The 13067-nt window shown below is 65.5% G+C and overlaps 1 protein-coding gene across 3 annotated transcripts in view; it reads left to right on the plus strand.

Moving 5' to 3' along the window:
* Nucleotides 1-771: 771 nt before the first annotated feature.
* Nucleotides 772-13067, plus strand: part of OLFM1 (olfactomedin 1) — a 36522-nt gene continuing 24226 nt past the window's right edge. The window contains exon 1 of one of the 3 annotated variants that reach the window (XM_043567271.1): nt 772-1054. In XM_043567271.1, the coding sequence (XP_043423206.1) occupies nt 959-1054 (96 nt within the window). In that variant the 5' untranslated portion in view covers nt 772-958. Of the gene's footprint in view, nt 1055-10963; nt 11102-12316; nt 12545-13067 lie in introns of those variants that run through there. The other 2 variants (XM_043567270.1, XM_043567269.1) reach the window with 2 other exon arrangements.

The following is a 13067-nucleotide window of genomic DNA, read 5'->3' on the forward strand; positions in this document are numbered from 1 at the left end:
AAAGGCTGACCACTAAGCAACGGGACAGAGACCAGACAGACGCCTCTAAACTCCTGTGGCCACCTTCACTTCCCAGAAAACAGGTGCCTGGGGACTCTCCTCCCCAGAAGGGAGCGTTTAAATGGAAAACGTGGCCCCCACTCCCCCGCCCCGCCCACAACCGTGAACACAAGGACGCGTCCTCACCCCCACACCCAATGGGACAGGGGCCCCAGCACAGGTTCCGTTCCCCTTGCACCCCCACACTGATCACCCCCGGCCGACAGGCCTGAGCCCCGGTTGCCCTGCTTGCAGGCTCTGTCCCCAACCCGCACTCCCACCCCCGGGGACATCCTTCCTGGGTCTGAGCCTTGCTGGGTCTCATTAAAAGGTGACCCCCAAGGGCATGTTCCATCCCTTTGAGGACACCCATCTCTGCCATCAGCTGCCATCTCTGTCCCTCCGGGAGATGTGAAGCCCGCCTGCAGATCCTCCCCCAGCGGCCAGGCCAGGCCCCCCACCCCCACTCTGCCTTTCCCATCCCAACCCCAGGGGGTCCGGGGCCTCCCGCAGCTGCCGCCAGCCAGGATGGACTCTTCGGTCCCAGTTAAATTTCCCCCGCCTTTTTGATGTCACATCCTGTCCCAGCCTGCTTCCCCGCCGCCGCCGCCTTCCCCACTCCCGCGCGCGAGCGTGGCGCGCGGGTCCCTCTGCGCCACCCGGCCGCCTTCCTCGCAAACTTTTGGCACCCCCCGCCCAGGCGCGCCCGTGCGGGGAGGGGGGGTGGGGGGGGAGCGCGGGAGGAGGGGCCGCGGAGGGCCGCGCCCCGCCCGCCCGGGGACAGCGGGGACAGCGCGCAGGACGCGCTCGCCATGCAGAGCGGAGGCTCCGGGTGCTGAAGGCGCGGGGCCAGCAGAGCCGGGAGCGCGTCCGCGTCCGCGTCCACGCAGCGCCGGCGCCAGCACCGGGGCTCCTGCATATGCCAGGACGGCGGCGGTGGCAGCCAGACATGCAACCGGCCCGGAAGCTCCTCAGCCTCCTCTTCCTCGTCCTGATGGGCACCGAACTCACTCAAGTACGTGCGTCCAACGCCATTTTCCTCCTTGCGAGCGAGGGAGCGCGGCGTCCGCCCAGCGCGGGGCCGGCCAAGTCGGGGAGCGGCTCGCAGCTCCGCGCCCCGGGTGGGGAGGGGGCCGGAGCGCCGCGCACCCGGCTGGGAGGGAGGGGTGCAGGCCGGCGGAGACCGCCGCCGTGCGCCCCCACCCCCGGAACCCCCAGCGCCGGCCCAGCGCCGCGGGGGGAGGGGGTGCCCCTCTCTCCTAGGACCCCCAGCCTCCCACCGCCCCCAGAAGTTCAGAGGGCGGCATGGTGGCACCCGGGTCGGGGGAGACAGAGCAGGGTGTCCGAGCTCCTGGCATTTCCAGCCGAAGCTCTGAGTCCCACCCCCCCCCCCCCAGCCCCCTACTCTGGAGCCTCCTGTGTCTCTGCCTTTGGGTGTAATGCTGCCCTTGGGGCTCCCCTGAGCAGGGGGTGGCAATTGTGTCTCCGAGGCCAGACCGGGAAGGACAGGCGGCGGGAGCAGGGCTGGGCGCATTGTGCACTCAGTGTGGAGGCTTGGGGGGTTGTGGCCACATGCGCGGCGTGAAGCGTGAGTGCCAAGCGAGGGCCGTGTGCGCGTGTGGGGACCGCTGGGCGTTTGAAGCGGGCTCGCTTGCCCACCCCCACCCCCCCCCCCCCCGCCCCCGAGCAACGTATCAATAGAAAGCCCGTCTCTGGCTGGTATTCTCCATCTTAAAAATCCGTTTCGGAGATGGCAGGTCTGGGAGGAGGAGAGGGCTGTCTGGGAGCGCTGGAATGGGGGTGTCTCCTTGGCAGCGGGGTGCTGGGAAGACGCTGCCAGCTTCAGGAGCCGGGCTGCTCGGGGGTGACATTAAAATGCCCTTTCGATGGTGCCGCCGTGCCACGCTAGGAGCTGGAGACACTGGCCCTTTGGAGCTGCAGGTCCAGGGGGCGGACGGGGCCGCCAGCACCTTGCCGCAAGCCCCCAGCGGCCCCTGACCCTCCCTCCCTCCCTCCACCTCTCTCCATCTCAGGAGAAAAGAGGAAACAAAGAGAGAAGAGAGGGCAAGAGGAGGATCACGGAAGAGAAGGCTCTGGAACAGTGTTCCCTTGTTCTGCCTTGAGGCCCTTGCCGGCTCCCTGGCTCTGCCCGGGAGACGCAGCCACCACCCCGGCGTCGCAAGGGTCCTGTCCCAGCCGCCCTCAGAGACCCCTGCCCCGGTGCCATCGGGCGGTCGGGTCCCCTAGAGAGGTGCCGCGTGGTCTCCGGGAGAGAAGTTTCCTGGGCGGTGGGGAGAGCCTGGCCGAGGCCGGGCTGGTATAGCGTGGATGGACAGTTGCACACGCGCACGCACGTGCACACTCACACATTCACACTCCACAGACGGGAGCACACGTGGGCAGCAAGGAGCCAGGCAGGTAGTGAGTAGAATGTGCCTTATTTAGACGTTTTGGGAGAGAGAATGCTGGTTGTCCGTGGCCCTGGACGTGGCCGCCCCCAGCGCCCTCCGAGCCTTAACGGCCTCCTCACTTCCAGGCACCCCGAGTCTCCATTCCCAGACCACGCAGGCTTTTTCCTCGAGAGGTCTCCTCCTCACGTCTGTGTAAAGATCCCCTGTTCTTGGAAGAAACTTTCGGTCCGACTTCAGCTGGAAGCTCTGTCTCGGTGGCGAAGGCGTCTGCCCGGCCACGCTGCCGGTTCCGGCCCCCGGGGGGTGTCAGCCAAGCCCTGTGCACGCACACGTGCCTCCTCCTCCTCCTGCTTCCGGGTCCCCTTCAGGACCCAGGTCAGCGCCCCACGACCGCGCCCTCCCCTGGGCCAGCCAGTGGGGGGGCTGATGTTTTCTGAGGCCTGAGGCCGAGCTGTGGGATGTCTCAGGGGACTGTGTCCCTCGGTGCAGCCAGGAGGCCCGGCCCCTCCCTCCCTGGGAGGTTAGAGAGTCCCCTGTGGGAGGCCGATCGTCCCGTATCCCCGTGGGATCTTAGAACAAAGGCTCAACCAGGTAAGCTCGCTCCTGGTTGTTCCCAGCCTGTGAAGGGTCAGAGAGTGGCCACCAGTAACCTGTGAGGCGGGGAGTGGAGTGGGGAGCAGGTGTGGGCCAGGGCTGGGCTGCGGTCAGTCTGAGAACTACTGGCACAACCGCGCTCCGAAGTCTTGCTCTCTTGATCCCAAAGTAATCCAGCCCCAGGCAGCCAGGTGTCGTGAGCAAAGCCAAGTGCGCTCGTCAGTGGCTGAGATAAGCAAACAGAGGGCGGGCCGAGCACCGGCGGCTGAGCCGCGGGGTGTCTGTCTCCCCCCCACACCCCCCTCCGTTTCTCTCCCACTTTCTGTAAGTGGCCCCCATGGCCACACACACCCCCCTTCGAGGCCTTTCCAGGGACGTGCCCGCAGGGCTCCAGGGCCGCTGCGTTCGCGGGTTAGCCCGCGTGGAAGCGGGAGCCAGTCAGGAACGTGGGGCTGGTACCCGCGCTTCGCGGACGCTGCTTGAAGGGTGCTCGCGGCCGGGCGGGGGAGAGGAGCGCGTGGCCGAGCCACCTGTTTTCCCGACAGCTCGCGGATGATGAGCCGCGCCACCGAATGCCGACCAGTGACGGACGGCCTACTACGTGCCAGGCCGGTGGGTCCAGGTGAAGCTTGTCCTCAGACAGACAGGCCTTTCTTGGCCTTATTCCGTGATTTCCAAAGAAAGGCTGGTGCTTCGTGCTTCCTGGGAAGGATTTTGGGAGTGTCCCAGCAGGGCACGGGGGAGCCGCCCCCTCCCTCTTGGGGGAGTCAGGCTGTGGGGCCTCCTGGGCTCAGGCCTACCTGGTCCACCGATAGAAGCGTGCTGCCTGCATACGAAGCTGTGAAATGGCCGGGGGCTCTGCAGCAACGACCTTGACCCCAGCTGCCCGCGCTTGTCCCCCGACCCCACCAGGCGCCATCGAGGTGACCTTGAGGGAAGCTCTTAACCTCTCAGCCCGCACGTCCGCCTTTTCGTAACCGGATGATTCTGGAAGAGGGGGCCTCACACAGACCCTGTCCTGCTCGGCCGCTGACTCGCCCTCCCCGGCTCGTGCTGTTCTCGGACGCCAGCTGGTCGGGTTTAGCGCAGTCAGACCCGGGCTCGGGGTGTGGACGCGTCCGAGCCCTGTGGTCTGGCGTCTGGGCCGACAGGCTTTGTGGGACCCGAGGCTGTGCAAGGGGCAGGAGACCGTGTGGGCCCAGGGCTCTGGGGTCGGAGCGGGGCTGAGCGTCGGGGAAGGTGGCGGCCTCGGTCCTGAGGCCGCTCGAGCGTCCGGCCGTGAGCAGGCGGGGAGGGGGGCGGAGGGGCTACACGGAGGCCGGCCGAGGCAGGAGGGAGGGTGTGTGGAGGAATGGGATTTGTTGCAACAGAGACGCAGAGCTTCTGTTGTCACCGCGAGCCCCAGGCCGGGCTTGGCCTTTCTTAAGGACGCGAGCCCCCCACGCGCACACCCGTGACGGCCTTCCGGCCGTGAACAGTGAGCAGAGTGCCCTTGTGGCCTGCCGCCGCTGTGGCTGGCACGGCCGGGCCGGGAGCCGGAGCCCAGATGAGAGCAAACCCCGGCCCCCTTTGGGGAGGGGTGGGGGTGCTGTGGACGGACAGGGCGGGTGTCACAGAGCAGCTGGCGTGGGGGTTAGCCCCCAGAATCCCACCGGGACCCATCACTTCAAATCCGTTCTCTCCTCCTGAGATCCCGCCGGTCCCGCTGTAGAAAACGCAGCCCGCTCCCTGAGCCGATGTAACTAGACTGCAACAGCCCCATTGTGTGGCCTGCTCTAGACTAACCTTGGGCCGATGACCCCACTCACCTGGACTCCCCCACGGGTGCCCTGGACGCTGGAGTGCGAGCGGAGGCGGGGTGGGGGTTCAGGAGCACCGGGGTCTCCTCCCAAACCGGTCAGTTCACGACACACGGCATGTAAGGCGGCCGGCGGGTTGGTAGGCCACCGGAGAGGAGCCCTCCGGATTCCCAAGTGGCCGCCTTCCGGGCAGGAGGGCGCCGTGACACCCGGGGCGGGGGGGCATCAAGCCGTAGATCGTCCTCGCTGACGGCTGCTTCAAGTCCGAAAGCAATGTGCTCCTCCCCGCGCTGACTTCAGCCTTCCCCGATAAAAAGAAAGGTAATTTTCTGCCTTGGGTTGTATGTATTACTAAAGTTATCAGGCCCTGTAATCAGTATTAACATCACCGTGTAAAGTAATACAAAACTAATTACAAGCTAAACTGAATTAGACGCATATGGCAACCGTGAGCCGGACTGACAGGGACAGGAACCGATTTTCGGCGGTGGAAAAAAGCACCGAGGACGCCCTGCGTACCCCGAAGCCGGCAGCCTGAGGGTCCTTGCCATGGCAGGGCCACTTCCGCTGGCCAGTGCGGCTCCCACTGGGGCTGAGGGAGGGGGCAGCAGGTGGGACCCGAAAACACCCGTCCCTTCACCTCTCAGGCGACCCCCCACACACACATGAGGAACAGGGGCTGACACCAGCAAGGGGGGTTCCTGCGCCACGCTGCCCACCAGGAGCGTCGCCTGGAGCAGGAGGCGGTGAGGCCAGCAGCCCGTGCCGTATCCCCGCCCTCAGAATTAGGGAACCGAGGCTGGGGGAGATGACGCGGCCCGTCTGGCGGCCCAGCGTGTAAGTGACAGACCCCTCCGTGTGCTCCCAGGTCCGTCTGACGCCTGAGACACCCGAGCTCGTGTTTCTGTTAAGACGGAGTGAACACATGAACTGCGGAGGGGAGGCTCGGTGCCACTGAGCAGCGAGCAGGGAGGCGCCTGGGGCCGAGGCGCCAGACCCCCCGAGCTTCGCGGAGCGCCCCTGGGCAGCCCGTCGTCTCCCGCGTCTCCCGCGGTGGGGCCCCGTGCGCTGCCTGCTCCCACCTGCCAGCTCGGCTTCTAGAAGGGGGGACAGCAGGGCACGGGAGCGTCTGGCATGACCCTGACCTTGCAGAGCCCTTCCCACCGCGAAGGGCGGGTGGCCTCGAACAAGTCCCCGTGTCCACCCGCCGGGCGTTGGAGAGTGCACGCTCTCAGGGACAAAATGGGGGTCCGGGAGGGAGCTCTACGTCTGCTTGACGGCTGAGCCCAGGAAGCGGGCAGGGACACACACACACACACACACACACACACTCAGCTCCGTGCGGCTCTGGGCGTGATTCAGACAGCACTGGGGAGGAGGGACCAGGCCCCGCTCGGGGGCTTCTGGCAAACGCAGCTCCCCCTTCCTCTGTGCCCAGGTTCCATCCTGGGACACCTGCCAAGTGACTGGGGTGAAGCTGCCGTCTTAGCTCTCGGGCAGTGTTGGAAGACGCAAGCTTTCCAACCCGCTTGCTCTGATCCTGGCCACAGGGGTTTGGCCTGTGTGCTCCTTGTGTGCGGTTTAACGACATCTACAATCTGGCGGCCAGGAGGAGAGTGGGTGGCCGCACCGAGGCGCATCTCCTGGCTCCGTCCCCATTCAGATGCGCGGGGCGTGGGGCTCACAGAGAGCGTCTCACTCCGGTCCTGCGGGTTTAGGGGTTTAGGGAGCGGGCGCGACGCCCTCCGGGAGCTTGGACTTCACGGCAGTGACTCCTCCAGTGTGCAAAATGGCTCTCATGGGTGGTTCCGGAAGGACACGAAGTTACTCCCTCTGGCTCTCAGTGATGGTCTGGGTGTCTGAGGGTCGGAGAGGAAGCAGAGGTATATTTATAAATATTATCAGTAGTGGACTCAGCACCCCAGGGTGTTGGTGCTAAATCTGACAGCGAACAAGGTCCCGGAGAAGAAACAGAGGCAGGCTTTCAGAAACAATCCGCGGCTCTCAGACCTGAGTCCCCGAGCGCCGGCCCCGCCAGGTGCAGGAAAGTTCCCGTTCCCTGCCTAGGGGCAGAGCGAGTGGGGATGTGGCATCCAGGTACTCGATTTCTCCAGACACGACACCTCCCTTTGGTAGAGCTGGCTGGGAAGGTTTCTGAGGCGGAGTTCCCGCCCCCCCATCAGGCAGAGTCCTAATCTCTTGGAGGCGGGGCTGGGGGCGGAGCGTGTGCTCTGGGAGGGAGGGGCATCGGGCAGCACCCTGGTCCTGCAGACCTGGCCTTCTGAGCCATGTTGGAATCCGTGAACCCGTGTCCGGATCAATGACTTAAATTCAGCAGAAACCAGACTGCTCTCCTCAGTCGGTTATGGTCACTTCCCTTAAGGGGCGATAGGAAGCGGTAACGTCTGGGGGGCCCCCAAAACCCACGTGCTCAGCTCAGAGGGCAACGTGCCTACAGGCCATCCCGTCCAGGGCCTCCAAAGCGCCACTCCCAGAAGCGGACCCCATTTCCGCTGGGCAACTGAGAGGACACATGGCCGTGGCCTCCCGGTCTGGATGCAAGTCAGTCTGAGGCAACGTTTATGAAAGCAGCATGGAACTTTCCGGAGGAGGAGCAGAGGGTGTGGGGGGCCGCGGGGAGGGACCATGGGAGGTCAGCTCTCTGAAGGACAAAGAATCGGGACTGGGGGCTAGAAGGGGGTGTCGTGGCTGAGGGAAGAAGCGGCCCTGGTGACAGCTGCGGGTCACAGAGCACTGTCCCATGGGGAAGTGGCTGCTCTTTCCCGGGGGGTTGGAATAGACACCGTGAGTCCCAGCTCCGCAGGACCTCAAGCCCGCATGCATGGACGGCGGAAGGAAGGGACCCGGGAGGAGGCTTCGCAGCAAGGTGGGTCGGCTCTCTGCTCTGCAGCCGGGCTAACAAACGTCCCAAGGTGCCCGGCTCCAGACCAGACCTTTCGCTGTTGCACAAATGTTCTTCCCCAGCAGGAGAGTGATGGAAAGGGCGCACACAGGGTGAGGGAGCAGAGTAGCCCCACGTGGCCCCCTAACCCTCTCCCATTTCCGTCTGCCCTCCCTCTCTCCTCCACCCCGGCTATGTGCGGATAGCTTCAGAAAAATATGCATGCTTCTTCAAAAGACTTTATCTATTGGGGCGCCTGGGGGGCTCCGTCGGTTGAGCGTCCGACTTCGGCTCAGGTCGTGATCTCACGGTCGGTGAGTTCAAGCCCCGTTTCGGGCTCTATGCCGACAGCTCCCAGCCTGGAGCCCGCTTCCGATTCTGTGTCTCCCTCTCTCTCTGCCCCTCCCCTGCTCATGCTCTGTCTCTGTTTCTCGAGAATAAATAAACATTAAAAAAAAATTTTTTTTAGTGTTTATTTATTTTGAGCTAGAGCAAGTGAAGCTGGGGAAGGGCAGAGAGAGAGACAGAGGGAAAGAGAATCCCAAGCAGGCTCCTTGCTGTGCAGAGCCCGACACGGGGGCTCGATCCCACGAACCGTGAGATCATGACCTGAGCCAAAACCAGGAGTCCACCACTTAACTGAGGCACCCAGGCGCCCTGGGAAAATGTGCATGCTTTTCCACAGCAAAAGGGCATCCAAATTCTGCTCTTTGGGGCTGTCCCTTTGCCAAGGCCCAGACCTGAGCGAGTCCCTACTCTGGGGACCTGTGCTCTGTCTGTAGAACGGAGATGCTCCGACGTCGTGCCTCCTCGCGGGCCACAAGCCGGGAGGCAGGACCTCCCAGGGCTGGACCATACCACGAGCGGCAAATGCCTGCCGTCATAAGCTGCCAGCCGGCAGTGTTTTGTCATAGCGGCCGGAGCAGACGGACCCCGTGACGTCTGACAGGCAGAGGTGTGCCACGTTTCTGAGCTCGGTCCTGGAAACGGCCGGCTCCCCACATGACCTTGACGGTCTTGCCGTCTTCCCGAGCCTGACGCGGCAAGAGCATCGCCCATGGGCGGCCGCGAGGATCAAGGGACATGATGCAGCTGGCGTGAGGGCGTCTGGGGCACAGCACCTGCTCAGTGAGTGTTACGGTGGCTATTGAGAGTGGTGAGCGTAAGTGAGCCCTTGCTTCCAGCGAAGCCGTGTGGAAATTGGGATTTAAATTCCTCCTCAGGAACATTTGGGGTTGGCCGACGCCAAGGATCCTTTAATCCAAATGCCTCATTCTTCCACAATGCACAGTTTGCTTTCGGAAGTACTGTGTGGCCTCCCAAATCAAATTACACTTGCTCAAGGCTTCTCGGATGACCCTTTCAAATGCATTAAAAGCAAGAGTCTCTCCTACTGAGTCATGGATTCCAGTCCCTGGAGAGGACTTTGGTTTGGGATTAGAGGAGTCAGAAGTGACTTACCTCCAACCCCCAGCTTGTCAGAGCAGCGGTGCAGGGCAGGGCATGGGGTGCAGGGCAGGGTGGAAGGGGTGCAGGGCAGGGCGGCAGGGGTGCAGGCTCACTGTGGGTCAGGAGCAGGGCTATACCCACCACACACCCCTGTTCTGTCTACACACGCCCTCTGGGAGGGAGGGATGTGAATGGTGCCTCTGTTTGCGCCTTTGTAAACACTGAAAGGGATGCAGAGGTGGTGAGGAGGGACTGACAGGCGTCAGGCTGGGTGCGAGCCAGCTGTCGCCCCAAGTCCCGCTCAAATTCTCTGACCTCCAGGGTCGGCTCGGCTCCCAGGCAGCTGTAGCACTTCCGAGGCACCGTCCACAGTTGGCAAACCCCGTGGGAGTCACCCAGAGCCCGATGTTTACAAAGACGGCCTCCCAGCCACGCCTCAGGGGACGCCACAAACGCTCCCAGCTCCCCGGCATGGCTGCAGGGCTCACGTCCCCAGGCCGGCCCCCAGTGCCCGTGCGCGGAGGGTCGAGGAGGGTCGAGGGTCGGAGGGGGTCCCGGGCGGGTGGAGCCGAAGCAGCTCGTGGGTCCCGGGGTCCTCCCGCCTCCCGAGTTCCCCGGAGCAGCGTCGGCCCCGTCGTCGCAAACTACCTGGTCTTGGGTTTCTCAGTTGAGGAGCCCGACGGACGTGGTGCCCTTCAAACTTCCTTTGCTTCCTTTTTTAATTCTTTCTATCTGCCCATCTGGACCCTCATCCTCCTCGAATGGGGCTCTGGTTGGGGGGGATTACTTTCCTGTCAAGCAATACCTCCTGAGCACTTGTGCGTCCATATCAACAGCAGCAGCTGTCACGAGGGGCGGCAGGGGTCCCCGGGGGCACGAGTCCCAGCCCTGCCATGCACTTGAGCCCTGGTCACTCAGCGGAGGGGGCCTCCCGAGTGCGTGCTGTCTCCTGCCAAGCGGGGGTGACTGGGAAAGGCACCGTTACCGGGCGCCAAACCCGCTCCCGCACTAACGCGCTCCGTCTTCACGGTACCCCGGAGAGAGAGGTTACTGTTACCGTTAGCGAGCCCGTTTCCCAGATGGGCAAACTGAGGCACAGCAGGCCCAACCCCTCGGCCGGGGGTCTCACAGCTGGTGGCAGAGCCAGGGCTCAAACCCAGGCCGCCTGCCCTGAGTCTGCGTTCTCCGTGCTGAGCGGCTCGCCCGAGACGCCTCTCTCTGGCAGCGGCGTGTTCGCCACTAATAATAAGAGAGTTTTCATTCACGCTCGGTGCCCGGCCATGGCGAGTGTCCAGGAATCGGCTCCCGTGTTGGCGTCGCTCCTGTCCCGGGCTGCACGGCAGGCTGTATCCAAGCCCTTGCCGCTTCTAGATGCACGGCCCGAGAGTTCCGTAGACTGGGTTGGGCTCGACTGGAGATTCTTTCCGCCAAGGAAGCGGCCACTGCCCGCAGTGGGATTTGAGCGCGAGTGATCTGGGCCAGCGTGGCTCGTGGCCCCGAATCTGCTGGTCACGCGCTGGCAGGGGAAGGAGGCTGAGCTCCGGTAGTCGCGTGAATGCTGCCTCTGGCACCGGCTTGCGCGTGTGGCCTGGTGTGACCTGCACGGGCGGGCTGGCCGCGGAGCCTGCAGTACCCGCTCACACTGGGAGGTGGCGCCCTTCCCCAACGGTTGGAACCGGCCACCTGCACTCCCTGGTGCCCCTGGGGAAAACAAATCAGGAAACCCTTCAGTGGGGTCTCACACAGGACCATCCTGGCTGTCATCGTCCCCTCTCCCGAAGGGGATGGAACAGAGACAGACGCCCTGGGAAGGTGGTGTCCATCTCCGATGGCCCCGGGAAGGCCGGATCCTTCCAATCCCCGTTCGGGAAGGGAGATTTATTTTCACCCAGGCAGAAAAGAGTGTGGTGAGTGATCTGGTGAATGCTTCCCAAACTTCCGGGGGCGCTTAGTGGGAGGGACTGAGGACAGACGGACCCTCCATCCCCTAAAGGCTCCTACAAATGCTAAAGCCGCGTTCAGGTGTTCGACCCAGTCAGCCCCGTGCCTCGGAGACGTGCGCGTGTCCTGCCGTGATGCCGCGGAGGGCTGGGGACTTAGGCCAGGCTGCCCTGACCCTCCACTTGGGCCCCAGGACTCGGGCTCCTCTCTTGCCCCCAACCACACACCCCAAGGCCCCGCCCAGCTCCACACTCCTCATGGGCCGGGCACCTTCAGCTCTCCTGCCCCGATGCCTGAGCCCAAACCTAAAGGCAGCTCCTGCCCTGCCCTCGGACCCCTCCCACCCCAACCCAGGGGCCCACACTGGTGGGTGCTGCACCTGCCAGGAGGCTCCTTTCCTCCCAGAGGCCTTAGAGCGCCTGCCCCACCTCCCACCCCCCATCCCCCATCCCCCGGGATTCCAGAAAGCCCTCCCCTTTCCACCCTTTTCCTCGCCCCTCCCCTCCCGGCGCTGGGGCTGGAGACCCCTTCCCGGCTGGGCTCCAGTGCGGGGGCGGCAGGGTTGGCGGGGAGCGTGGAGCCTCCACCCCCCAAGTAGGTCCAGGGCAGCGAGGGCGAGGGCTGAGCGCGCGACGGGGTGGCCAGCGAGGGTCCCAAAGGGGTGCCCAGGCCTCGCTCAGTCCGTCCGGCCGTCGGGAGGGAGCAGCGGCGCCACCAGTCTGGACGCTAAGGCCGCCGCGATTTTAGGACTTGGGGGCGGTGGTCGGCTCTCCTCCCTGAACACCCATCTCAACCCCTTGGCGACTGGGGTTTGCAGGCCTCGCTGCCAGCAGCCAGGGGGCGGCGGGGAGCCGGAGCGGAGAGGAAAAATCCACCCATTTCCTGGGCAGATTGCGTCGGCCGCCGCCCGGCCGTGTCCCCGCCTCCCGGCCGCGGCCCCCGCGCGCAGCCCGCGCGGCGCTCAGAGCCCGAGCCGGAGCCGGAGCCCGAGCCGGCGGCGAGGCGCGGAGCGCGGAGGGGCGGCGGCACCGCGGACACCGGGCAGCGGGCAGCGGCCACCGTCCCCGGCGCCCGGGGCGGCGCAGCCATGGCCGGGGCGCGCGGGGCGGCGGCGGCGGGCGGGCGGCGGCGGCGGGCCGAAGGGGCGCGGGGACTCGGCCGGGCGCCCCTGCCCGCCGCGGTGCCCGCCGCCTGAAGGCTGCCCGGGGGCGCGGAGCCGGCGCCGGCGCGCGCGGGCGCAGGAGGCGACTCGAGGCGCGATGTCGGTGCCGCTGCTCAAGATCGGGGTTGTGCTGAGCACCATGGCCATGATCACCAACTGGATGTCCCAGACGCTGCCCTCGCTGGTGGGCCTCAACACCACCAAGCTCTCGGCGGCCAGCGGCGGGACGCTCGACCGCAGCACCGGCGTAAGTCCCCGCCGCCACCCCGCGGGCCCTCCCGCCCGCTCCCTCCGACCCCGACCCCTGGCTGGGCGGCGCCGAGCGGGGGCGCGGGGGCGCGGGGCCAAGGGCACGGGCAGGGGTCCCCGGCGGCGGCTCCCCCCCACGCTACCGCCGACGGGGGTGACCGTGCCCCCCGCGCTTGCCCCGCCGGCCCGCACCCCGCCCCGGTCCCCCAGGGGCGCGCCTCCTTCCTTTGCCGGGGTTTCCTCTCGGGGCAGGGGGCCTCAGGGACTCGGAGGCCTGGAGTCCGCATCAACTGATATTAAGTCCCTCGCGGACAAGGTCAGGAAACTGAGGCAGGGGACTTGGGGACTTGTCCAAGGTCACTCAGCAAGTAAGGGGTGGGGACGCGGTGCTCCGCCCTGTCAGGGCTGGTCCAGCCAGGGCTCGAGCGGAGCCCGCCCTACTTTGTCAAAGCCAGACGGACTGCCGGAGTGGGCCAGCGGCCGTTGGGGGAGCTGGCGGCTGCGAGTCCCCAAGCCAGGTC

The sequence above is a fragment of the Prionailurus bengalensis genome, chromosome D4, assembly GCF_016509475.1.
Source record: "Prionailurus bengalensis isolate Pbe53 chromosome D4, Fcat_Pben_1.1_paternal_pri, whole genome shotgun sequence".
Taxonomy (NCBI): Eukaryota; Metazoa; Chordata; class Mammalia; order Carnivora; family Felidae; genus Prionailurus; species Prionailurus bengalensis.